Genomic DNA, 23,505 nt, shown 5'->3' with positions numbered 1-23,505 from the left:
AATGAGACTGTAATATTTGTGTTACACGATTACATTCATTCCGTAATGTACATTCTTGTCCGCTCTTGTAAAGGTTATCTCTTAAAACTGCATTTCAAAATGAAGGAGTATCTTTGGCCTTCAGCATCTCCATACTACACATCATTTAGTGGCTTTGTACGGTGTAATACAGTACATGTAGAATACTTGCTGTAATAGATTATTATGAATTCTTGGTCAGAAATCCATCATTATACCATGCATACACTGTACGAGAGTAATATGCTCTTCCCAATTCAGTCCTTGAGTAATCCGTAGTATTTACAGTACAATTACATAGACACTATAAAAATGACTAACTAAAATATAAATGCACTTTTTTCATAGGAAAATAAAAGTGACCCTTAAGCTATTTCTCTTCCACATTCACGCACAACACGACAGAATTCACATCGTAAGGCCATTATGAGAATGTAATTCAAGATTAAACCTGAAATGACAACCGGAGCAATGAGAGGCCCCGAAATGATATAAAAAAATGATCAAAATATAACTCGTTACGTCTTCAAATGTAGGATGGTGTCTCCTGTCCTGTGAGCAGTCTGAACATGACGGCGGGCATCGTCTTCATGTTGATCTGGTACAGATTGAAAGAAGAATGTGTCATCATTACAAAAATTGTAATCCCCTTTAATTAATTCATAAATGAAATTGATTAATTCCCAGCAGGGTCAATTAGTGAGTAGCGCATCTGTCTCACGATCGAGAATTGCTGAATTTGAATCTTGTGTTGAATTTGCTTGCTTGTTTTTTTTGTTTTTTTTCCTGCATACTCTGACTCACAAATTTAAGCTGTTCAATTAATAATGAATCACAAATAAATTTATCCTGCATATTTATAAGAGTTGAATTGGATAAAAATAAACATCAAACAAATGTTGTCGTGCGTCATAATTTTTTTTCCCCCAACATAAAAATGCTCAACGTGTCATAAACCCGTTTCAATATGTGAGCATGAGAAGTGATGATCCAGTTTGTTTTTTGTTTTTTTTGGGAGTAAGCAGATGGGCACCCAGCAGATGTTCAAGTGCTGCTAGCAACCAGTTTATTTAAATCAGCAGAAACGACAACAAAAAAAGGAGGGACCAATTGTCCTTACCTCACCCACCGACACGGACAGAGTCTGCACGATTTTTTCGTGCGGCATAGCAACAACGCTTTGACCGTTTATCTCTATGATTCGATGTCCCACCCGAACCCCGCCTCTCTCGGCGATCCCGCCTCGCATCAGACTGCAGATCTGAAAACGAGGAAAAAACATCTCATGTGCCTATCTCTCCCTCATCCCACCATTTATTTATTTTGCCCCCCCCCCCAGACACTCACTATGCCATTTTGAACACTGAAGCCGAGCTGGAATTTAAGATCTGGTCGTTTGATGAGAACGGTGGTGACAGGAGGGCAGCTTACAATACTCATCTTTACTTTCACCTGCTGCTTCAAACCCTGGAAGACACCACACACGCTATGTTGTTTGGTCTTTTTTTTTTGAAACCGGATGGAAATTTGTGACCGGGATGTACCTTGATGATACCCTGACAGGTGGCGAGAGGCAACCCAACCAGGCTGGTGTCATTGATGGACATAATTTGATCGCCAACGCTGAGTTTGCCAGAGCGTGCCGCTGGACCGCTGTTCAGCATTCCGGCGAGGATGACGGTGGGCAAAATGGAACCCCAGCCCGACTCCACAATCACCACCCCGAGGTTCTCCCCTTTCTGCTTCTCCACCCACACCTACAAAGACATCAGATGTGGTCCGATTTTTATCTGCTCATCTTCGAATTTTCCTCCTGCTTTGACACGTACTTCTTTACAGTTATCCGAGTTGGAGAAATGGATGAGGTCGTCGTGGTACATTTCCTGCGAGTTGATGATGTCGCTGTATTGTTTTTGACTTAAATCTGTCGGATTGATGCCGTTGGCTCGTAGGAATTCTCTGTAGGCCACGCTGAAAGCCTGACCGATAGATTGCGCGATGAGCTGGGCCTGCGGGAGGTCGGATATGACTCAGCAAAAAAAAACACATCACGGTTGACAACAACGACAGCGGCGACTTACACGCTCAGAATTGAAAAGATTTTCATTCATTTTTCCCTTGATGAAATTCAATTGTCTCAAGACTACTTACGTCCTCGGATTCAAAGACGTAGCAGATCATGCCGTACTGACTGGTCCCTTCGCCGCTGGATTCCACAGATTCCGAAAAATCCTCAGTGGACGTCGGAGACAAACGCCTGCGTGCCATCAGAACCACAATGCTGCCGATGTCAGCGATATAAGAGATGGTTCGTAAGGCGCTGTCCATCATTGTGTCCTGTAAGAAAAAAAAAAGAAGGGATTTCCCGCATAAGAATGAAAGCGAAACTTGATTCAGTTTTCCTCACCTGTGTGTCGGCGTTGAGCACCTTGACCGTTTTGGTGGAGATAAACAGGTCGACTTCAGTCATCATTTGAGAGTCTTCATCTTGGCTCTTTTAAATGAAATGGAATTGAAACGAGTATGTACAACAGCGCCATCGTGTGGCGATAACAATAAATGGTCTAAAAAAAATGTCGATACGAAGATGCTTTACCAAAAAGGCAATCTACCTTAATACGACTGACGGCTTCATGGGCCTGCGACATGCGGACCGTTTTGGATGGATTCTTGTCGGACAGCACTTGAGTGCAACCAAGGTAGTTAGCGGCAAAGATAATCCCATCAATAAGATCTTCTGGCTCACAGGGACCTGGGACTTTGTAAAACAGCCACAAAGAAACAAAAAGCTTCTGTGTAAGACTTGAAAATGTGTCCAGACTTTTTTGATTATTGCGGAAAAACTTACCGTCTTCAAAACTGGGAAAGGAAGCAGCTTCTTGTGTTTTCTTTAGAAAGAAAATATTGAACCCAAGTGAGACATTTTGTGATGTCATACAAATAAAATAACTTCAGTTTTAACCTTAGGGGAGCCGCTCTCGTCATCTGGGAGGAGATCTGGACTTTGAGGCCTTCTCGGCTGCTCGGGAACTCGCTCCTGCATTGCGGGAGGGCTTGGCTTCTCTTCCTAAAAAAAAAAAACATTTGAAATTGTTTGTTACCTCCACCAAAGACGAGACCATCTCCCAAACCTGCTGGAGTTTCTGTGGCTGGCTTTGGCTCTCCTCAGGTGGCATTTTCTCTTTCTCGGGCGTGTGACGGACAGCCGGGGACGGCTTGATGACCCTGGGCTCGCTCTCCTGGATGTTACTGGAAGCGTCGGGTCTGGCAACAGAAGCGGGCTCTCTTCGAGGTTGAGCCTTCTGATTGTTTATCGGTGCTTGGCCATGAGAATTACGAGGGGACGGCTGTTGCTTGTTGGATTTGGCTTTGGTCCGCACAGGAGCCTTTCTGCTTTCCTTGGACGACGTCTTTGCTCGCTCATTTTTGTTGGTTGCGCAACTTTTAACCCCAGAGGTCATTTGTTCAACGTCCTGTCCGGCTGGCTTCCTCCCTCGTCTTTTCCCGTGTCTCTCTTCCTTTACGTGAATTGCCTCGCAATTTCTGTTGGCCCCTGGTACGGTATAATTTCTTCTTCCGCTGTCGACTTCTCTCTCTCTTTCATCGCACGGCTTTCTAATCCTTTCATTATCTCGGTAAGGGCCAGCCTGTCTTTGATGATCTCCCGCGTCCTCTAAATCTTCTATAAATCTGGCCCCATCCAACACCTCGTCTATTTCATCTCCGTCACAAAAGAAGAACTTATTCTCCAGAACTTTGGCCACTTCTTCCCCCTCCGCGGCTTCCCTCGCAACTGGGATGCAACGCATCCTAAATTGACGACCCGCCTTGTGGGGCTGAGCGTCCGGTTGTGACCCGTTCCGTCTTTCTGCGCTTTGATGTGCTGTGAATTGCTCAGCGACGCCGCTGCTGTCATTTCCGTTTTTACCAGCTACGTTTTTGACGTAACCCGCATCGTCGGAGCTGTACTGCTTGTAGAACCTGCTGTCCGTGACGCCGTCTCTGTTTAAATGCAATACTTCGTCATAATCCTGCTCCACGTCGGAGCCTACGTTGTCATATTCGGAGCACGTGTCCTCCATGTCTTCGTCTCTTGGTTCACGACTCATATGGGAGTGTTTGGAAGGAGTCCACTGGTTGTTGATGTCATCCTTCCCTCCCTTATCAAATTCTTCTGATCTTCTTGGTTATACTTAGTTCCCCCAGGAAATTTGGTCTTGTCTGTTTCCACGAGCCATTGCTTGCTCATTAAGTCGGATGCTCTCAACCCTGTTTAACATAGAAAAAAAAAAAGAACTCTCTGAAATTCTTGCATTATGTATGTACCATGAAAAGCATTTTCTTTGTGATTGACATTTGATACATATTTACATACTGCAATCTCCTTCTGCCATGACTCCAAGCTGTACAGGAAATTACAAGTGGTTTTTTTTTTCTTTTTTTCTGAACTACATTCTGACCACAATATTAGGTACACTGGGTGCAATTGAGGAGTGTGGACATCTCATTTCCTTACTCTGGTTAAGCACATTGCAAAAGCTTATCGCTATCTGAAGCTGATGCAGTTAGTCGTTCAGCTAATAAATCATTTTAAAGAACATTCAATTACAAATCATGCTGGGGCTGGTTGCTAGCCAATTGCAACCAAGCACAATAAACTGATGAGTAATTCATTTTAAAAATCAGAATTTAAAGATTATAGCTGTTCAAATTACAGTTAAAAGGGGGATTTAAGTGCAATAAAAACCAAAAAAGCCGCAACATCTCAAGATTTTCGTTTATAAATTTGAATTTTTTTTTTGATTTCATCACGAATCATGGAAGATGATGCACAAGATTGGAATTCAATTACGTGGCGAGCCGAATCTGGGCACCAGTCATTTACAACACTTGCACTTTATACCTCAAATATTGTGAGGCGTACATGCTATCCGTTAGTGCACCATCGTGCCAAAATCAAATCCAGTTTAAATACATAATTTAATAAGAACTATACTCACAATAACTCCAGAAGTGTAGATGCAATGTGTAATTAGATACTCATCAATAAATGATTTCACCACACGATTTGACACCTATTGAGCACTGAAGCAATGGCAACAAGCACAATGTGACACCTCACGCTGACACATGGCCTTTAGATCAGAAAACGATTCAAATGGATTATTCCGAATTCATTTTTCGCCATATTAGTCGGATCAAATCCGATCACAAGAGAGGGATCCTCCCATGATCTCTCCATGGTGCTGAACTGATAATTAAAAAAAAAAAGAAAAAAAAGAAAAAGGCGTGTGGGCACCCTGCCCTTGAGCTATTTCAAAAGCGCTTTTTATGGCGAACTTTTGCCGCAGCTGCAGGGGATGCTTGTTATGGTCGCTACGCCGCATTATACGACAGACATTTGAATATTGTGGAGACACGTTTGTGCGTATGGATAAGGCCCACCAAACACTTATCGGATTTTTCCATCTCAATCGAGCCAATTCTCATGCCAAACTGCACATCGACCTTGATTTCAAGACTGCACCATGCTGACAATCCCCACTGATGTTCTCACCAGATGGGCACATCCAGATTTTGTTTCTTATGGTAGGCCTAGACCTAAAATTGTAAACATCCATCGGTGCACTTACCGTCATCGGTGGGGTCGCCTCGCCTCCCCTTTTGGAACAAGTGCGTGTTGTTCAGATCAGATTGCTCGGCGGAGTGGTGATTTTTGAATAAAAGCTGCACACACACACACACACACACACAGCAGCCCAGGAACGTGTGTATAGAAGATACGGTCTGTGTCACGTGACCACAGCGCCCCCCAGCATTGACAGAGGTGATGAGAACGCACATTCACGCCCTTAGTATTTTTTTTTTCATCTACAATTAGACATTGCTTTTCCTAGCTCACGTTTAGATTCCCGTGGACCAAATGTACACATATCTGATGCTTTGTTATTGGTGGTTGACATACCTAAGTCATAATTTTGAGAAAGAATGTCATTATAAGTCATAATAATGGACAATGACACAAAATGCTAATTACAAATCCAGACAATAATCGATACCCCGTCCACCAATAACAAAACTTTGAATATTTGGAGTTAGGTATCACGGAAATGTCCGTGATAACAGCATGACAGCAATATTGATTTTCTTTTATTATTGTTGTTGTTATTATTGATGTGGCAAAACAATGTGAATTGTTTCGAGTTTCCACAAATGACAAAAAAATAAACATTACAAAATTATACTTTTCCTTTTTTGTATTAAAAATCAAGCTGTTTGGAAAATGTATTGATGCATGTTATTTTTAGTCTTATTTTATTCGTTTATTTACTTTTTTGTGTGGAAACGATCTTCCATAATATTGAAATAAGTTGAAATTCATAATTTTCGTAATGCGCATGGGAGGATGGCAAACCTATCGATGCGTTTGGGCTCGATTGCTATAGTCTGAAATATTTTTATTTATCTACTTGTCTCGTCTGACAAGCGGGTTTGTTATGTAGCACTAATGCTACAACGGTGTGTGATTTTCCTCTTCCACCTCGCTTTTGTATGTTATTGTTTTTATTGTGGACAGTGTCTTAATTTCTTTTGCAGGAGCGCGTCGATTGCGCGTTTTACCTCTTTCACATCCCCTTTTCTAGCTAAATTAGCATTTACGCTATCTTGAAATGTGCGAGTTAGTAGCGAGTACGTGACGAGAGGTTGTCGGTAAATATACTTGAAATCCTATCTTTCAATTTTTTTGCGTGGAGCATGGCAGGCAAAGGAGATAAATTAAAGGCCAGGCGGAATCTATCGTTGTCCAAGAACAAGAAGAGAAGCGGCGCTGTCAATGCGACTCCCATCACTTCGTTCTTCAGCACCCTGCAACCTACCAAAGTGTCCTGCCCACTTTGTGGTCAGGTGGTTCCCAAATTCGGGATCAATGATCACATTGATTTGCAGTGCAAGAACTTTGAGAGAACGGACAGCAGTGCTACATCAGCAAGTAATATTGTCGTGTCACCTGGCAAGAACTCCTCCAAGTCCTCCCAGCTGGATCCAAAGCTGGAAGAAGAAACCACGACAAGTCCTTATTTCAAGTCAAGAACTTCTCTTAATATGTCTCGGGAGATAAGCAACAAGACTGTCGTCAGAAAGCTGGACCTTGGAAGTCTCTCCTCAAAGATATCTAGAACATGTCAGAAGACAGATGATAGAACCCACTCGGATAAACATGCACTTTCTGATCCAACTAAAGAAACTTTGGATGATGTTAGCAACTCCCAGAAAGAAAATCTTGCCAGTCAGGCTTCAGGAAGCAACATGGACTCAATAAGAGCCGTCGAGTGTACAGCAACAGAAACAAGTTTGGAAAAAGAACTGAAATCAGAGACATGGCCAAAAGTGACTCTCCTCTCCTCCTCCTCCAAACTAGTTAAAAGAAAAAACGAGACACCTACCAATGGTAAAGGGTCTCGTTTAAAAAAGAAACCAAAACATGAGGGAACCAGCTCCGTGGAAGCATTGTTTGGTAAAGAGACAGGAGATGGTGTGAAACTTAACCCCGAAGTGCATTATGACCTCCTTTCAAACTCAGACGAGGTCTCTCATAATAGTGACGATTTACAGACAGTGAGTCTGCCTGAGAAAAGCAAGAGTGACATCACAGGTGACCCTTCACCCCCACAAAGAATCTCCTACTACCTACGCAATTTCAGAACTGTCCTACAGGCCGTGCTGGAGAACGACGATGATCGAGCCCTCTTCAACCAGGATGACATGACGCTCGTGCAAACCTTTGAGAAGCTCTCAGGTAAGCTCAAATGTAACAGGTTCTCTGTAACGCCTTGTTTGTAACATAAATGTCTCCTGTTCTTTGAAGTCATGGGACAGAAGTTGTACGTGAGACTTTTCCAGCGGAAACTGAAGTGGCTTCAAGTGGAGAAACTGGATTATGAAGAAATATGCAGTGATTTGGTGCCTGTTGCTCACGAATTGGTGCAAGGAGGTCTTCTGCAAACAGGTAACTGATTTTGTTCTAGTTCAGGATGCAAATCCACTTTTGGCCACTAGATGGTGACAGCCGACTGTGTTTAAAATTGTACATTAACATAGGATAATAATTGAATTTTTTTTTGGTATGTTTAAGAGAATGACCTATCTAGTATAGAAGAAGCTCTTGATCTCCTACCAGCCCCTGAACTCAAGACCTTGGCAAAGACTTTTCATCTGGGCCAATCTGGGACTCAAAAACAACAGCTTGTGGACGGGCTTCTCCGGCTGAGCAAGCAGAAGTCATTCTTCTCTCTGAGCCAAGCTCAAAACAACATTGGGGCTGTCATCTTGAAAAGGTGAGGTAACCACTCTGCTGTAGAAGTACTCCACTAAAATACCGATGTGATCACCTTCTTTGTACTCCGAAAGGGCGAAGCAACTGGCAGGTTCCTGTGTGCGTCTGCGCCGCGGTCCTCGGGATGTTTTTTCCCGCATCCTCCTGCTCTTCTCCTTGTCAGACACCATGGATGAGGAGGAGACGGCAGCAGGTGGACAAAACCAGCTTTATACCATCTTGCTCGTCAACTCTGGTCGTTTGGCCTTCCCGGATTACACGGTACATCGTACGGCGAAGGTGTTCCGAGACAGAGACGACCTTATCAGGTGAGCCTGTTAGAAGTTTTTGATTTTCGAGTCTATTACATGTCATGACTGTGGGAATCATCTCAGGTATGAAGCATCCATGCGGGCCTTGCAGGAGGTGACCTTGGCTATGCAAGCAGGTCACTGGGAAGAAGCTCTGGACCTGTATACTACAGCCAAAAATGAGTGGCAGGACCTGAAGATGAGTTATGACCTCAGGTTGGGACCGTATTCTTAAAATCTAATTTAAAAAAATGTTTAGTGAGGTTGTTTCAGTGAAAAAAAGAAAATTTGACCGTCATGTCCTCACTAGAACTTCATATTTGATTTACTCTTTTGTAAGTCACCAAAAGGAGCTTCCAGTGTTTCTACGCAGCTTCACAACAGGATGGGCTTACACGCGCATTTTGTCGAGAGGCGTGGAGATCTTACAGAGGCTACGTCGATACGAGGTTTTTGTCTTCTGATGAAATGTTTTTTTTTTTAACAAATGAATGATCATCTGTCGTGTCGAGCAAATTTTTTTTGTTTTTTTTTTAATCACAGGAGGCAGTTGACGAGTTGCAAAGCCTACTGCTGCAGGATGTTTACTGCTCTGACAGTAGAGGGCGCTGGTGGGACAGACTAGCACTGAACCTTCAACAACACCTGAAAAAACCTGAAGAAGTCCGTGCACAAAGTTGATGCTTCTTTTCGTCACTCTGCTCTGTCTTGAGTGTTTGCCTCCGATGCTCCGCAGGGTATCCGTGCTATCAGAGACGGCTTGTCCGACCCTTTCGTGCGAACAGGACACAAGCTGGCCCTCTACCAAAGAGCTTCTAGAATGAGAGAATCTGCCAGCTTCAAGAAGTACCATCTGCAGCTCAGAGATCTTCCCACTCTCCATATCCAGGATGTCAGACATGTGGGTATTATTTTCTCGATGTAAATTTGAAAACGTGCCATGTTTGGAACTTTGGCTCGTTGTCTTCAGGTGACCATCCGAGGACAGCTGTTTCCCCATGAAGGGGGCACCGGAAAATCACGCTTTCTAGTACCATCAAATAGCGACGACTGCACTAATGGCACTGTAATATGCTCTGTTGAAGACCTGTCTTTAGCACATTACCGCCAGCTAGGCTTTGACCAAGGTAAGCATCAGCACTTAAAAATGTTAAATATTTAAGTGCAAAAAAATATTTATATAGTATAAAATTTATTTTTAATTTATTTATATTTAATTTCTTATTTATTCATTCATTTATTTATTTATTTTTCGTCAGGAATCCACGGAGAGGGCTCAACATTCTCAACACTCTTCGCCCTCCTATTGTGGGACATCATCTTTATGGACGGTATAGCAGACGTCTTCCGGAATCTCTACCAGGTATAATATGCACAAACAAGCTCTAACTTGTAGAAAATTATCTGGACAAGTTTCTTTCCCCCTTTTTTTTTTTGTCACAGGCTTGCCCACTGGACTTTTACACTGACTGCTTCTACGAGAACCGGAGGGAAGCGATAGATTGCCGTGTACAGTTAATTCGGGAAGCTTCTGTCGAAACCTTGCGGGATATGTTAGAGCAAGTCTGGATTTCCCAAGCGGGTAAAGTGTGTTCATGTGCCAACTGGGAGCGATTTTCTTCGCTAAGTCAAGCCCAGGTACTTAAGTCACGCATTGCAAATGAGGTCCACTTTATTAATATTATTGTTTGTGATGTCATGATTGGATCTATAATGGTGTTTATTTGCAGTCCCTCGCGTGCTGCATGGGTGGAACCTTCTTGGCAGGAGTTATCACACGGATGGCTAAAGACTTCAGACACTGCCGTGGAGGTTTGCCCGATCTTGTCGTGTGGAATACATCTGATAACACTTATAAGGTGCGCTCATCCATTTATGTAAATTCAGTAGTGTAAAAAAAGTGGGATTCCCGGTTGCTGCATGTCATTGCCATTTGCTGTTTTAGCTGGTGGAGGTGAAGGGGCCCAATGACCGTCTGTCCCAGAAGCAACAGATCTGGCTGGATGAGCTGCAAAAACTAGGTGCTGATGTGGAAGTGTGTCACGTAGTGGCCACCGGAGCCAGAGGATCCCGTGTCGAATATAAAGAAAGGGCGCAGGAAACACTCACCTACTGAAATAAAGTGCTTTTTCAATTCTGTTAATCTAGACCGGTCCTTATCTCAGTTGCGGGAATGAATTGGCGAGTGAAAGTGGAGTATAATGTGCTACGCGGTGCCATTATTTATCTAGGAAACTACTGCTTCGAACAAAAAGGAGCATCATTGCTCAGTACAGGCAGCATCACAAAAAGCTTTGGGCTCAAGATAATCACAGCTCACACAAAGCTGATGTTTTTTTTTTTCTGTTTTCTGACATTGTGGCCCAGATATTTTAGCTTGAAACAAATACCAACACAGACAACGAATAAATTGTTGTATTCATTTTAATGGCTCATTAGAAATTTATTTTAGTATTAGGTGTGTCAGAAAAGTTCCAGGATTGTCATTGTCATTTTTTTCTATGAAGGATCCCACCAGGAGTGTTAACCATATCATTTATATCCATTCATCTGAATCTCATTTGTCATGGGGATCTTGAAATCCTTATTAAAATCGGGGCCTCTTGATTTTAAGAGGAAGAAAAATCACAGAGTCGGGTCAGGACACTAGAAAGGTTGCCCAGCGTGGCCATTTCATTTTTGGCCTGGAACTGTCAGATGCTCGAGGCTTTGTGAGCAGACGCAAGGATTTCTTTGTAGACCTGTCACGTGGATTTTCGCTTTTTGTGCCCAATCCCGATCAGCGGAGATCCACTGTAACCTCAAACCACATTCATTATCATCACATCAAAATGTATCAAACCTCCATTATTACCTCGTTTGGGACGTGATAATATTCGATGCAGTTAATATGTCCAGTTGTACCTAATGTCGTGTCCGGGATCCAGGACGCATTCAGGGGAAGGGATAGCAACTGCGCTGCGCGTGACGTCACCGCGCAGAAGCGAGTGGGCGACGAGTGGAAGCTGCAATAAACACACAGGGCGTCTGCGCCTTTCTAACTAGGACAATAAAGTGCAAACGGCATCAATGCTTTAACCATGGAGATATCCGATATGCTTCTCCTGAAACTTGTCCTTTTCGCTTACTTGCTGCGTGACACTCAAGGTGAGTGAAGCGTTTACGTGGGGAGGAAAAAACTACGCGGTTTTAAGATGTGGATAAGGGGCATGCCAAAAGGCTGCCTAGCTAAGCTAGCTTGACGGCTAACGTTCGGGATCAGTGGGGCCTGCTTGTTGTGAAGGGGACTGCACCCTTTTCGCTGTGTTCTCGCCTTAAAACGAGGCACGGTGGAAAGTCCTGGACGGATTCAGGCGGGGCGTTGAAAAATGATCAATTTATTCATGTCACACCGTGTGTTGTCACTAATCTTATCGCCAGGTTTATGATGTATTATTGGGCTTATGTCGCCGACGTCCATTGTTGTGAGAAGATGGGAGATACCGACTGGCTTGCCTTCAACGGACCGTTAGCCTCATGCTATCTATAGCTAACTCTTTTTGTTTCGTTTTCACGATCGCCGTTAAAGTCATCCTGCACTTTTTTTTTCTTCAAACAGTCACTTTACAGTTATAACGATTCACACGGATTTTTTTTGCTAAGTTAATATCACACGGAATTTGTAGTTAAGTTTATATTGTACGTCCTGACAGCCCACACTCACATAACGCGGGCGCATAAATCAACTTTGGGACAATATATAATTTAAAACGATGTTACTTTTCAATATTAAGTGTTCTAAAATTATGTTGGATGGTTTATGTCTGTGATTGTGTGATTAAATACTTGCGCCGTTACTGTGCAGCACAGGGCTGTGTTTATTCTGTGATCGTTTGCGCGTGTGATAAATCAATGTGCCATAATTGGGTAATAATTACAGTCAATTATATATATAAAAAAAGTTAACACGAAATAAAACCCAATATGAAGTGATCAGTTGCCTCAACGCAACCTTTGTGTATAACCACGACTTAAACAAAGAAGGGGAAAAAATCCCAAGCACAATGATATATTCATTGATCTAAGTTTTAAAAATATGACTGACATTATATTGTTTGGCCAATCACATTTACATAAAACAAATCAGCTCAGGTTTTTTATGCATGGAGTTTCCACACAAAGCAGCAACACAGTTTGTGGCGGTTGTGAACTTTGGAACCATTTCAAAATGATGTACTTTTTCCCCCACACACAAATTGCACAAATGTCTCTTGCTTATAGAAATTAGAATATTCCCAAAGAGTCACGGCTTTTACTTCTCATACTCTCCTCAATGAAAAATTTAATGTGAAGGCCTACATTTTTCATAATGCACATGAACCGTGAGCTAGCTCTGTCTATTTGTACCGTCTGTTACATTTTTACTCCAGATGATGGCTATTCCGCCTCTCAGGCGTAATTACAGAGACTCGCATAGTGCTTTGACTGAAAATACCTCCTGCTGGTTTAAATCCGTTGCCATAATATGACCTTGCAAATATTACGCAGTGCACGGCAAATAGTGACATCCCTGTCATTTTGTGCAGCACTATTCCGAGAGTTGCGTTGTTGTCGTGTTTTGTGCAGATGGAATTTCAGGCCGCTTTTGAGTGTGGAGCAGTGTTACAAACGGGTGGAGGTGCTCGAGCAGCATTCGCCTTCATGCCCACCACCCACTCTTCATGTGGAGAAATAATTACACTGTGACACTGGGGGCTGTAGTCGAGCGCAGCATGAAGACAGTTTCTTTTTAGTTAGATGAAAGCGACCCACATTTTCCTATATTTTTAACCTTGTCTAAAAATACTAATACAGCTAATTTATTAGTTTACAGCTGTATTTGGAAACATTGCCATATTATTACAATAAAGTGCCTTTGGTGTTTAATTTTCCACTGGATGTGTAATAAATAAATGATACTAAATTTAAAAAAAAATGTTTTACTTGCTTAAAACAAATTAGCCAAAACAAGTCATGTGATCATGTAGTGTACTTAATCTCTATTTTCATAATAATATTAAATTGCTGTCCTCCAAAGAAATCCTCTGATATGAGAATGAACTTAAATGGAAAATCTCAACTTTGTATTGAAAAAGAAAACTCATGATGGCATCATGAAGCCTGAAGCTTTTACAAAGGCTTATGAAATGACTAAAGACTTTGCGCTTACCTCCACACAGGCCACTACCGGAATCCCCTCAACAAGTACATCCTGCACTATGAAGGCCTTTCTTATGACACAGAGGTGGTACACAGCAACCATCAGAGGGCCAAAAGGGCGCTCTCTCACCAAGACCAGTTTCTTCATTTAGATTTTCACGCTCATGGAAGGTTGGTCAACGTTGAAATGAATTGTTTTTCTTACCTATTTTTTTTTTTATTTTTTATATTCCTATTTGTGTTGTTTCACTCTTTCATCAAACATCCATGTTTATGTTGTTTACATTTGCTCAATGGCAAGAGGTCCTTCCAGGTGACACGGTTCAGATTTTTGGGGGGTGAACTTTATCATACCATTATAAAGTAATTGAGGCTTTCCCATCTCCATTAAGCTTGGGCTCTTGTTTTGCTAATGGCACTACTGTGAAATGATGAATGCAAAGTGCACGCTTTTAACAACAACTGAACGATTCACCTCGGAAATTGAGTGTGACTGCTGAGAGCTGCTGTTCTGCTGTTGCTCAGTTACGACACTAAAGGATGAAAGTACTTTATCGTCGGTTGATATATCAAAACTGCTCATCATCGCTCGTGAGGTAGCACAGGTCGTGATGTCACAATAGAGCACTTGACTGAACGTCATTAAATATAACTTGATTACTGGACACAACACAGGCAAGATCATGACGTCAACAACTGCTGGTTGTTCATTGGTCGAACGTATTAGTCATTCCTATCACTGGAACATTGGCGTAGACATTGCGAGAAATGACAAAAATAACATAATGATTATCTTCCCTGTTCCAGGCTCAGCTTTAGATGCTGCAGTATTATACTCCCCGGTCTCCTCTTTTGCTGCAGTCGTCTCAAGGCAGTAATATAGAGCAACGGAAAAGCCATCGACTCAAACCTAGCAGCTACGATGCGGTGAAGAATAGGGACCAAAATGTCCTCTTGTTGCTTTGTGACTGCGAGCCGCATCCGAGATGACATCAGAGCAAACTCGACGAGGTGCTAATTAGATTTGTGACGAGTCAAAAACATCATCGCCTTTAATCTGTCCTCGGAGAAGCGAAGCGTTTGTTTGAGGTCGAGTAAGACGTTTAATGAACTATGTGCTTTGCTTTTTTTTTTTTTAATTGAGGACAAATTAGTTGGATAACACCGCCGCTGTCATTTGCAGTTAAAATGATGACTCATGATTTAAAATGTGTCTTTGAAAAAGTCATTTTTTTTTTTTTTTTTTAGTTAAATTTAAATGTTCTAATGATGAGGTGGCGCGTTTTGTACCAGCGTGTCCACACTCGCCACGACCATCTGGCTCACAGCTCGGCAACGAGTGTTTATCTTCCTGTGTGGAGCAGAAGCCTGCCTTAGACGCTGCTTAATAGGCGGGGGAATGATAAGAGCTGTGCAAAACATGGAAGGAAGACGCCCGTTTCCTTTGGAAAAAGCAAAGATTTGTCCGTGTCTTTTCCCTTTTGAATTGTCCTCCACAAAGCTAGCCTGACAATTCTCCCTCCAATACGTGTGTTTAAACATGCGTGAGCTATTTTGTATTAATTTGAGGGTCACTGCCAGAATATCAAAAACCATGGAACATGTTCTTAATATTCTGCCAGATTTTTCCTTTTTATGCTGTCAAATTAGAGCAAGGCTGAAAGTGGAGATGCGCCACTCGACTTGAGTGTTTATCTGTTGTATTTGAGATGTTTACTTTTTTTATTTCTTCCCTCCATTTTGAAGCACATTCTTTGAAAAGGAGAAGCCATGTTCTCAGCCCCCCACTCTCATTTGAATTCTTTCGCTTCCTCAAAGCCTGCGTGAATGTTGTCAATCTCCTTTCGAGAGACCCAATTTGAATCCCAATTCACAAGCGCACGTCTCTAGAAAAATAAACATCTTTCAGATCTTTGCTAAAATAAAAAAAATAAAAAATCTGATGATCACGTTGTTTTGTTCATTTTACATCTTTATTCTATTTCAGACATTTTAATTTGCGCATGAAGAGAGATACCAGCTTGTTCACACCAGACTTGAAGGTGGACGTTTCAGGACAAGAGTCGACATATGATACCTCTCATATCTACACTGGAGAAATATACGGTGAGCAAAGTCTTCATTCAAGAACCAGCCTCATTTCACCTTCTGACCTCGTGCAAAATGTTTAAAGGCTATTGCAACAGAAGGCAGTCAATCGCTCCCGCCCGATTATTTCAACATTTGAAACCCAAAGCGAGAAATGTTGCTCAACAATTGACTCAAAACGTTTCTTTCTGTCTTCCCTCTCAAAGCAAATGGTTGAGTAATTTTGTCTCCCCTAGGTGAGAAAGGTACGCTGGCTCACGGTTCCATCGTGGATGGTAAATTTGAGGGCTTCATTCAGAGTTACCACGGCAACTACTACGTGGAACCCACCGAGCGCTATCTGGGGGGCAAAAATGTGCCTTTCCACTCCGTCATGTACCACGAGGACGACATACGTGAGTCCTTGACAAACTGCACGCTCACAATCACTCAAAGCCACCGTTATTTCCTGATTGCCTATGAATACGTGTGATCCGAACGTGTAAGGTTAATCTCGCTGAGCCCATGTAAGGCAGATTTGTGTGAGACCCCCCTCTTCGAAGAGCACAGGGTGCTTGCTCATTAGCTGAGTAACGTGAGCTTTCTCTCAAGGTACTGCCTCATCAAAGCTGTCTACTAAACATAAGGAGGGATTCCGAGCAGCATTTCATTCCTAATTATATAGACGGCGTTAAATATGAGAGGAATTGGTAAATAAAGTAAGCAGACAGAGCTAGGCAGGCTCAGGTGGCGTGTAAGGACACCTATTAGCTGCTCCCGAATAGCATCACAAACACTGACTCAGAGGTTTAAGTAGCTAACGTTGTCTCCATAATCCTCACAGTGTTGTGTCGGCCTTCTTTCACGCAGACTATCCTCACAAGTACGGCCCGGAAGGAGGATGTGCCGATAGCTCCGTGTTTGAGAGGATGAAGAAGTACCAGGCCTCTGCTGTAGAAGAGATGTCCAAGGTGAACTTTGCCGCACGCCTGGCGGTACAAGTAAAGGAAAAGTGATCAATCTTCCCATGTTTACACCAGTGGCAGACATTTTACAATATTACATTGTCACACGACCTAGTGAGATTCAATATAGGAGTGCTATCAAATATTATTTCCTTATTTCACATTGGCCAGAAAAGTAAGGCTCCAGCATTTGTGTTCAAATATTTATTGCGTCAAGGTTTGTAATATTACGAGGCTGCTGCTAGTCGTTAGCCTGTCTATCGTGTTTGTATCGTGTATTAGCATTAAGCTAGCAGCAGTTATTTTGCTTATTTTAGAAACACAATCTGGAAGAATTGTCTTTGTTTTGTTTAGTTTGACAGTAAAGAGTTTGACTAAATAACTGGAAGCCTCTTTTTTTTTTTTTTTTAAACAATTGTGAACGACCTGCTAAACTGCGAGTACTTATGAAGTGAGTTTAGTTCTTATCGAAATTTATATGCCAAAGATACACTTAGCATGAGCATTAATTCTTCTTCTGCCCTTTGTTCATCATATAGTGTATATAGAACTAACATATATTGTATGAAGGTTCTGTACCTTTAAAACCAGAAGGCACGATTTATTTAGCTGCTCTTTGGTTGTAAATGCCCTCACAGTATCGTACTATATTTAATTTAACTGTCGTCTTTTTCCTCCCCTGTCACAGCAGGCACTCGACAGTCAGCCTCTCCTTAGCGAATCTGTGATGCTGAGAAAGAAGAGGATGGCACAGGCTGAGAAAAACACATGCCAGCTCTTCATTCAAACAGATCACCTCTTCTTCAAGTATTACAAGACAAGAGAGGCTGTCATCGCTCAGGTGAGATGCACTGAAATTGATAAACAAGCCAGCGTGGGCTTGCCACTCGTGATACACCGCTGATTGCGCAAGGCGCCGTAATGACTCAACCGGCAGTTGCTCTTTGCTCCTTCAAATAAACACGTCGAGACGTCTTTGTTTGAAGCGTTACAATAAGCCTTGGAAATAGAATAGTATCTACCAGACAATTAATGATACAAAGCATTTCATCGAAATTTTCCGCTTTTGTCTTTGTGTGTCGTTATCTTCCCATTACAGATCTCCAGTCACGTGAAGGCCATTAATGCCATCTATCAGGGCACGGACTTCTTAGGGATTCGTAACATCAGTTTCATGGTGAAGCGAATCAGAGTGAGTGCTCGGCTGAAGTTAACCTCTTCTGTTTATTCTGAAAACAGCCCTTTCAGAGTCTTTCCTATAAACAAGCCCTTTTCCTCCCGCACAGATAAATACCACCAGTGTCGAAAAGGACAGGTCCAACCCTTTTCGTTTTGGTAACATCGGAGTGGAGAAGTTCCTGGAGCTCAACTCGGAGCAGAATCACGACGACTACTGTTTAGCTTACGTTTTCACCGACCGAGACTTTGATGACGGCGTCTTGGGTTTGGCCTGGGTGGGAGCACCTTCAGGTACTGCAGAAGCACCGACACTATTGGCCATGCGTTGGTAGGGGAACTCAAGACAAAGTATGTTCATATGTGCCACCAGTTGTCTAAATGCGCTATGTTGATTATTCTTGCGTTTGATTCAATCAGATGAGGCCCATAGAACATACATTTTTATTCGCATGGATCGACATCTTTTCACTGTGGTGACTGGTCAAGAAGTGATGACTCATAAAGAGCGTGAGCTCATTAACCAGTGAGCAATGTATCATTGCTGGGAGGAAGAAAAAAAAAAGGGAGCAGCGCTCGAGACCGCAATTGACTCAGGTTGTTATGGGAACTAGAGTCAAAAAGGATCAGGGGTGTTTATCCTCATGAAACACTGATACAATTTTAAATGTTTGTTTTTTTATCGCATTACATTCATGCTTTGGATGGGCGACTTGTTTTAAAATGTGCTTATCGTCGTCAGGGAGTTCTGGAGGCATCTGTGAAAAAAGCAAGTTGTACTCCGATGGCAAGAAGAAATCTCTCAACACGGGGATTATCACTGTCCAGAACTACGCCTCCCACGTTCCTCCCAAAGTCTCCCATATCACCTTTGCACATGAAGTGGGCCATAACTTTGGCTCCCCGGTGAGTAAATCATGTATTGCATTCACTCGCGGCAAAATGGATTAAATGGAGCGTGGCCACCTTTGTCTCCCGATCTTCTTTTGACATTGTCTCCTCTCCCCCCCCCGATGCACAGCACGACTCGGGATCGGAGTGCACCCCGGGTGAATCCAAGAGCCAAGACAAAAAGGAGAGGGGCAATTACATCATGTATGCGAGAGCGACGTCGGGAGATAAGCTCAACAACAACAAATTCTCCATCTGTAGCGTGCGCAACATCAGCCAGGTGCTGGAGAAAAAAAGAAGCAACTGCTTCGTTGGTATGTACCGCGCTGTTGGAAAATCCCTAATGATATTCATCAAATAATTGATCATTTTAGTCAATTATTAATTGTCAGGCCATCACAGTAGGGGATGCTAAATTAGATTATTACTGATGTCATGTTGCGAGGAACAAAATTGTATTTTTTTTTTTTTCCCCTCTCCAACCAGAGTCCGGTCAACCAATTTGTGGAAACGGCCTGGTCGAGCCAGGAGAGGAGTGTGACTGCGGCTACAGTGATCAATGCAGGGACCAGTGCTGCTATGATGCCAACCAGGATGACAACAAGAAATGCAAATTAAAGCCCGGCAAAGTGTGCAGGTACATTTGTGTTTCTGATTCACCAACCGTCCTTTTGAGATGTTTTTGAGCCAACTCGTTTTGTTTCCCCCAGTCCCAGCCAGGGTCCCTGTTGCACCCCTGAGTGCAGCTACAAGGGGCGCAACGAGAAGTGCAGGGACGAGTCGGAGTGCGCTCATCAAGGCATGTGCAATGGAGGGAGCCCCCAGTGCCCGTCGTCCGAGCCCAAGGCCAATTTCACCGCCTGTCACGGCGAGACTCAAGTCTGTCTGAACGGGGTGAGTCACCAGCAACTTATACAAAAAGTATATAAGAGCCGTCGTTACATGGCTGACCTGATCCCGCCGCTCGCCCGCAGGGCTGCTCCGGTTCCATCTGTAAGAAGTACGGCCTCGAAGCGTGCACGTGCGCCAGCCAAGAAGGAAAGGACGAGACGGAGCTTTGTCACGTGTGCTGCATGGAAAAGAGTGAGTCACGCGATTCATTTGCGCCAAGTGGACGGCATCTCGTCGGCCATTGTCCTCGCTGATCGGGGCCCCTCGTGTCTCCAGTGAATTCCAACACGTGCAGCAGTACCGGGTCGGAGCGTCTGGCGCGTTTCTTCAATAAGAAGGTGACCACCCTGCCGGCCGGATCGCCCTGCAACGACTTCAAGGGTTACTGCGACGTGTTCATGAAGTGTCGCCTGGTGGACGCCGACGGCCCGCTGGCTCGACTCAAAAAGGCCATTTTCAACCCGGAGCTCTACGAGAACATTGCCGAGTGGATTGTGGTACGGACGCTTGACTCCAAAGCAGCTTTTTTCTCTTGGCTTGTGATTCTAGTTGACAAACCTTTAAGGGCTTTGCGTTTGCTTTTATTTGCAGGCCCACTGGTGGGCAGTGTTGCTGATGGGCATCGCTCTCATCATGCTCATGGCGGGCTTCATTAAGATCTGTAGCGTACACACACCCAGCAGCAACCCCAAGCTCCCTCCCCCAAAACCACTTCCGGGTGAGTTTCCGACTGCAAGTTTTCATTCCTCGATCATTCGGGGGGGGGCTTAACCCGCGTGCTCTTTCTCTCCCCGCCAGGCACGTTGAAGAGGCGGCGAGCGCAGCAGCAAGCGAGCTCCCAGGTGCAGCATCAGGCCCAGCACGGCGGCCACGGCGGTCCGCGGCAGGGCCCGAGGCAGCCTCAGCGGCAGGCCCAGCAGCAACACCAGCGACACCACCGTCAACCTCGAGAGAACTATCAGATGGGGCAGATGAGACGCTGAGACACCCCCCGGGACCCCTCCACCCACCCCCCTGCGACCCTCCCCCACCCCTTTCGCCACCCCCCTCCAATGCCTTGGCTCCTCCTTGTGCCTACAGTGGGAATCTTAAAAGCGTCACTCCATCCACGGAAAAGCCCGACATGGTTGCTAGTCACCGCTGCGTTCTCCATCTTGCAGACACGCAAAGCAGAGAAAAATCCAGCGACTGGATTTGCACCCCATCGCAGCGCAGTCTAGCGTCTGGTTTTTTTTTGCAATCCTCATCTTCTTTTGGTTCATTTCAAAGGAGTGCCAAGGAGTTAAGGAATCATCCGTAGCTTTAGTCCACTTTAGTGATGTGTTTTGGTTCTTTTGCGAGTTCATCTCGAGTGGCTGCCGGCGAGTCGTCGCGTGCTTTTCTTGCACCCTTCCAGCCACACACACACACACACACACACACACACACACACACACACACACACACACAAGAGCGAGACAAGACACTCGGCGGAGGATTGGCGCCACTTTTGTGATTTCCACATGTCCCGAAACGGCAAGGGACACATGCTCCGGTCTCTTGTGCAGACAGTCTCCTGCATGTGACTGTACATATTTAGTGTATCATAAGTGAAAAGGAACTATTTCTTCTACTGTAAATGTGTAATTCTTCGCTCTCTTCTCGTTTTTTTGGGGGTTTTTATTTTTCGGTTAGCGCTCTCAGGACTTTTAACACATAAACAAAGGCGTGACGGTCGCCAGGAGTTCCTCGGATGTTGTCGCCGACCATCTGATGCCGTCGGGTCCTCTCTGCGGTCGCCCAATCAGGTTCACTTTGGGTTGCTTGTTTCTCAATTTGAACAAAGTCACCATATCCTTTTTTTTTTTTTCCAAGGTCATCTTTCCATTGTTTTATTTTTTTGCTAACATGTCGCTTGTGTCGTGTAATGGAAGGATTGCTCTGCTTGTCATCCTTTTTTATTTTTTATTTTATTTTCTCTTAACGATTTAATTTAGCTTTACGAAGAACCACTAACTGAAGCTGAGGTGAAGGGAAAGTTGCAGCTTAGTTTAGAATTGAGCGTTAGTGGAATGCGTGCGGAAATAAGTTTGAAGGTGACTCGGTGTGGATGTATTAAAAACAAATAGGCTTATTGCTCGGATAGGAAATCTTAAAAACTTTTGTGGGCATGCAGAGGCATTAATCCAATATAAGTATTGATTGACTTGGGTCTGTACTAGTGTCTCAGCACAATGCTTTTTAATGTGAAAATAAAAAGGAAAGAAGACTTGTTGAGTCCGATTTTTAGCAGAACCTGACTTTGCTACTTCACCATTCCGGATTCACACTTTCCAGTTTTTGACTTGTGATGACAGAAAGCAACCAGCAGGCTTTGTTTGAAGGACGCGTTTCACCTCAGGCATTCTTTCACAGAAATAACAACTTGATATGATTCAGTGTTTGCTTCTCACTAACATTTAAAACACATCATATTTGCATTATATATTTCATGCATTATTTTTTGCCTACTGGTCTGAATTGAGTTTCTTATTCCGTTTTGAGTGCATGCAGTTCAAATCACAACTAATGTCTTACAACACTGTCCTGAGGGTTGGAATAATCCTACGTTTTGCTGCGGTTGGGATGAGGAAAAGTGTCACAGTTGATGTCTGTCACATGATGATGAATCAGGCTTATGTCTGTACAAAAAAAAAAAATGTCATTCTTGGCTCCAGAATCTAACATGTAAACTTGTACAGTACTTTGAAAATTTCATTGAAAACTGAAAATTACATTTTGCTACATCTGCTGATTTCTTTACAAAAAAAAAAAAAATTTTATTCCAATTCAAAGATGTTCATATGTGACAAAATCTCTTAAGTTATTTATGTTTTTGTATGTGCTAGTTCAACTGGAGTTTGTTTATGATACTTTTTTCTCCACTGTCATCAATGATATAAAAACAATTGAGTGTGATGGATTTAATGTGACATTCTCATTTTAGTCTTTGTTATCCTGTGGCATGGTTTGGCTAGAAGAGCAGAAGAATAATGCCTGTAAATTTCTTTTCTTTTCATTTCGTAGTCTTGATTTGGGGGAAAAAAAAAAAAAAAAAGGTTTTAGATAAACGTGCACTGCAATGTCCAAATTAATTTTGAAATGTTGTAGGTGATGTAGGCCGAAAGAACACACGATTAAAAAGTAATACTACTGTCTGATTTTAATGTTCACTGTGTTTTATACAGTATTGGAAATTTTTGTTCACTTTGAACATTTTTACTAAAAGAAAAACCCAACAAAAAAAATTTCAATTGTATTGTGCAAAGAGATGTAATTTTTGGAGTACTTGAAATGCATTAATTAAACAGCTCATTCAATAAATAGACCACTGTTTACTGTCAGATGCTCTTTCTGTAGATAATCACTTTTTTTTTTTTTTTAGGGTTTTATTATCTAAGCAAAAACAAAGCAGCAGCCACAATAATAAACATTGTCTTAACGTTTCTGGTAGTGTGAGGAAACCCACGCAGGGACGGGAAGAACATGCAAACTCTACACAAGAAGGGTGGAGCCGGAATCGAACCCACCACCTTTCCTGGAACTGTGGTGGACATGTATTTATATTCTCCATGAACATCTTTATGTTATGTAATGATCAACCATCGAAAGGAGAGTGTGCCAGGCCTTGACGTCATTTGCACATGCAATGGAATGTGGCCTGCATCGATTTTCA

The 23,505-nt window shown here is 43.0% G+C and overlaps 3 protein-coding genes across 7 annotated transcripts; 2 read left to right on the top strand and 1 right to left on the bottom strand.

Annotated features, from left to right (window-relative positions):
* Positions 1-34: 34 nt before the first annotated feature.
* On the bottom strand, positions 35-5,803 carry apba2a (amyloid beta (A4) precursor protein-binding, family A, member 2a). 2 transcript variants are annotated; one of them, XM_085914216.1, is made up of 12 exons: positions 5,652-5,803; positions 3,150-4,287; positions 2,981-3,085; positions 2,867-2,906; positions 2,631-2,776; positions 2,426-2,512; positions 2,170-2,355; positions 1,848-2,027; positions 1,563-1,775; positions 1,366-1,485; positions 1,139-1,279; positions 35-616 (listed from the first exon to the last, which is right to left on the bottom strand). In XM_085914216.1, the coding sequence occupies exons 2-12, from the start codon at positions 4,125-4,127 to the stop codon at positions 545-547; spliced, it is 2,268 nt and encodes a 755-aa protein (XP_085770342.1). In that variant the 5' UTR covers positions 4,128-4,287; positions 5,652-5,803; the 3' UTR covers positions 35-544. The 2 variants fall into 2 exon arrangements, with proteins under 2 accessions (XP_085770342.1, XP_085770343.1); XM_085914217.1 differs by having other exon boundaries at positions 2,631-2,770.
* Positions 5,804-6,480: 677 nt separating this feature from the next.
* fan1 (FANCD2 and FANCI associated nuclease 1) lies at positions 6,481-10,790 on the top strand. The gene is made up of 13 exons (XM_085914000.1): positions 6,481-7,816; positions 7,886-8,026; positions 8,153-8,354; positions 8,428-8,661; positions 8,728-8,859; positions 8,984-9,092; positions 9,187-9,306; positions 9,380-9,544; positions 9,614-9,770; positions 9,903-10,006; positions 10,087-10,281; positions 10,374-10,502; positions 10,589-10,790. Exons 1-13 carry the CDS (start codon positions 6,775-6,777, stop codon positions 10,757-10,759), a joined length of 2,901 nt encoding a protein of 966 aa, XP_085770126.1. The 5' UTR covers positions 6,481-6,774; the 3' UTR covers positions 10,760-10,790.
* Positions 10,791-11,608: 818 nt separating this feature from the next.
* On the top strand, positions 11,609-23,157 carry LOC147055570 (disintegrin and metalloproteinase domain-containing protein 10-like). Of its 4 annotated transcripts, none has more exons than XM_085914002.1 (16): positions 11,609-11,790; positions 13,842-13,992; positions 15,809-15,927; positions 16,146-16,304; positions 16,759-16,859; positions 17,545-17,694; positions 17,953-18,045; positions 18,140-18,323; positions 18,772-18,935; positions 19,051-19,234; positions 19,407-19,557; positions 19,631-19,814; positions 19,895-20,003; positions 20,088-20,308; positions 20,403-20,529; positions 20,610-23,157. In XM_085914002.1, the coding sequence occupies exons 1-16, from the start codon at positions 11,724-11,726 to the stop codon at positions 20,792-20,794; spliced, it is 2,349 nt and encodes a 782-aa protein (XP_085770128.1). In that variant the 5' UTR covers positions 11,609-11,723; the 3' UTR covers positions 20,795-23,157. The 4 variants fall into 4 exon arrangements, with proteins under 4 accessions (XP_085770128.1, XP_085770127.1, XP_085770129.1 ...); XM_085914001.1 differs by having other exon boundaries at positions 17,542-17,694; XM_085914003.1 differs by lacking the exons at positions 11,609-11,790; positions 13,842-13,992 and adding an exon at positions 14,657-14,832 and having other exon boundaries at positions 17,542-17,694.
* Positions 23,158-23,505: the final 348 nt, after the last annotated feature.

Source organism: Syngnathus leptorhynchus, chromosome 6 (genome assembly GCF_054491065.1).
Source record: "Syngnathus leptorhynchus isolate UIUO chromosome 6, UIUO_Slep, whole genome shotgun sequence".
Classification (NCBI taxonomy): Eukaryota; Metazoa; Chordata; class Actinopteri; order Syngnathiformes; family Syngnathidae; genus Syngnathus; species Syngnathus leptorhynchus.
This window is presented reverse-complemented; position numbering and strand designations above follow the sequence as displayed.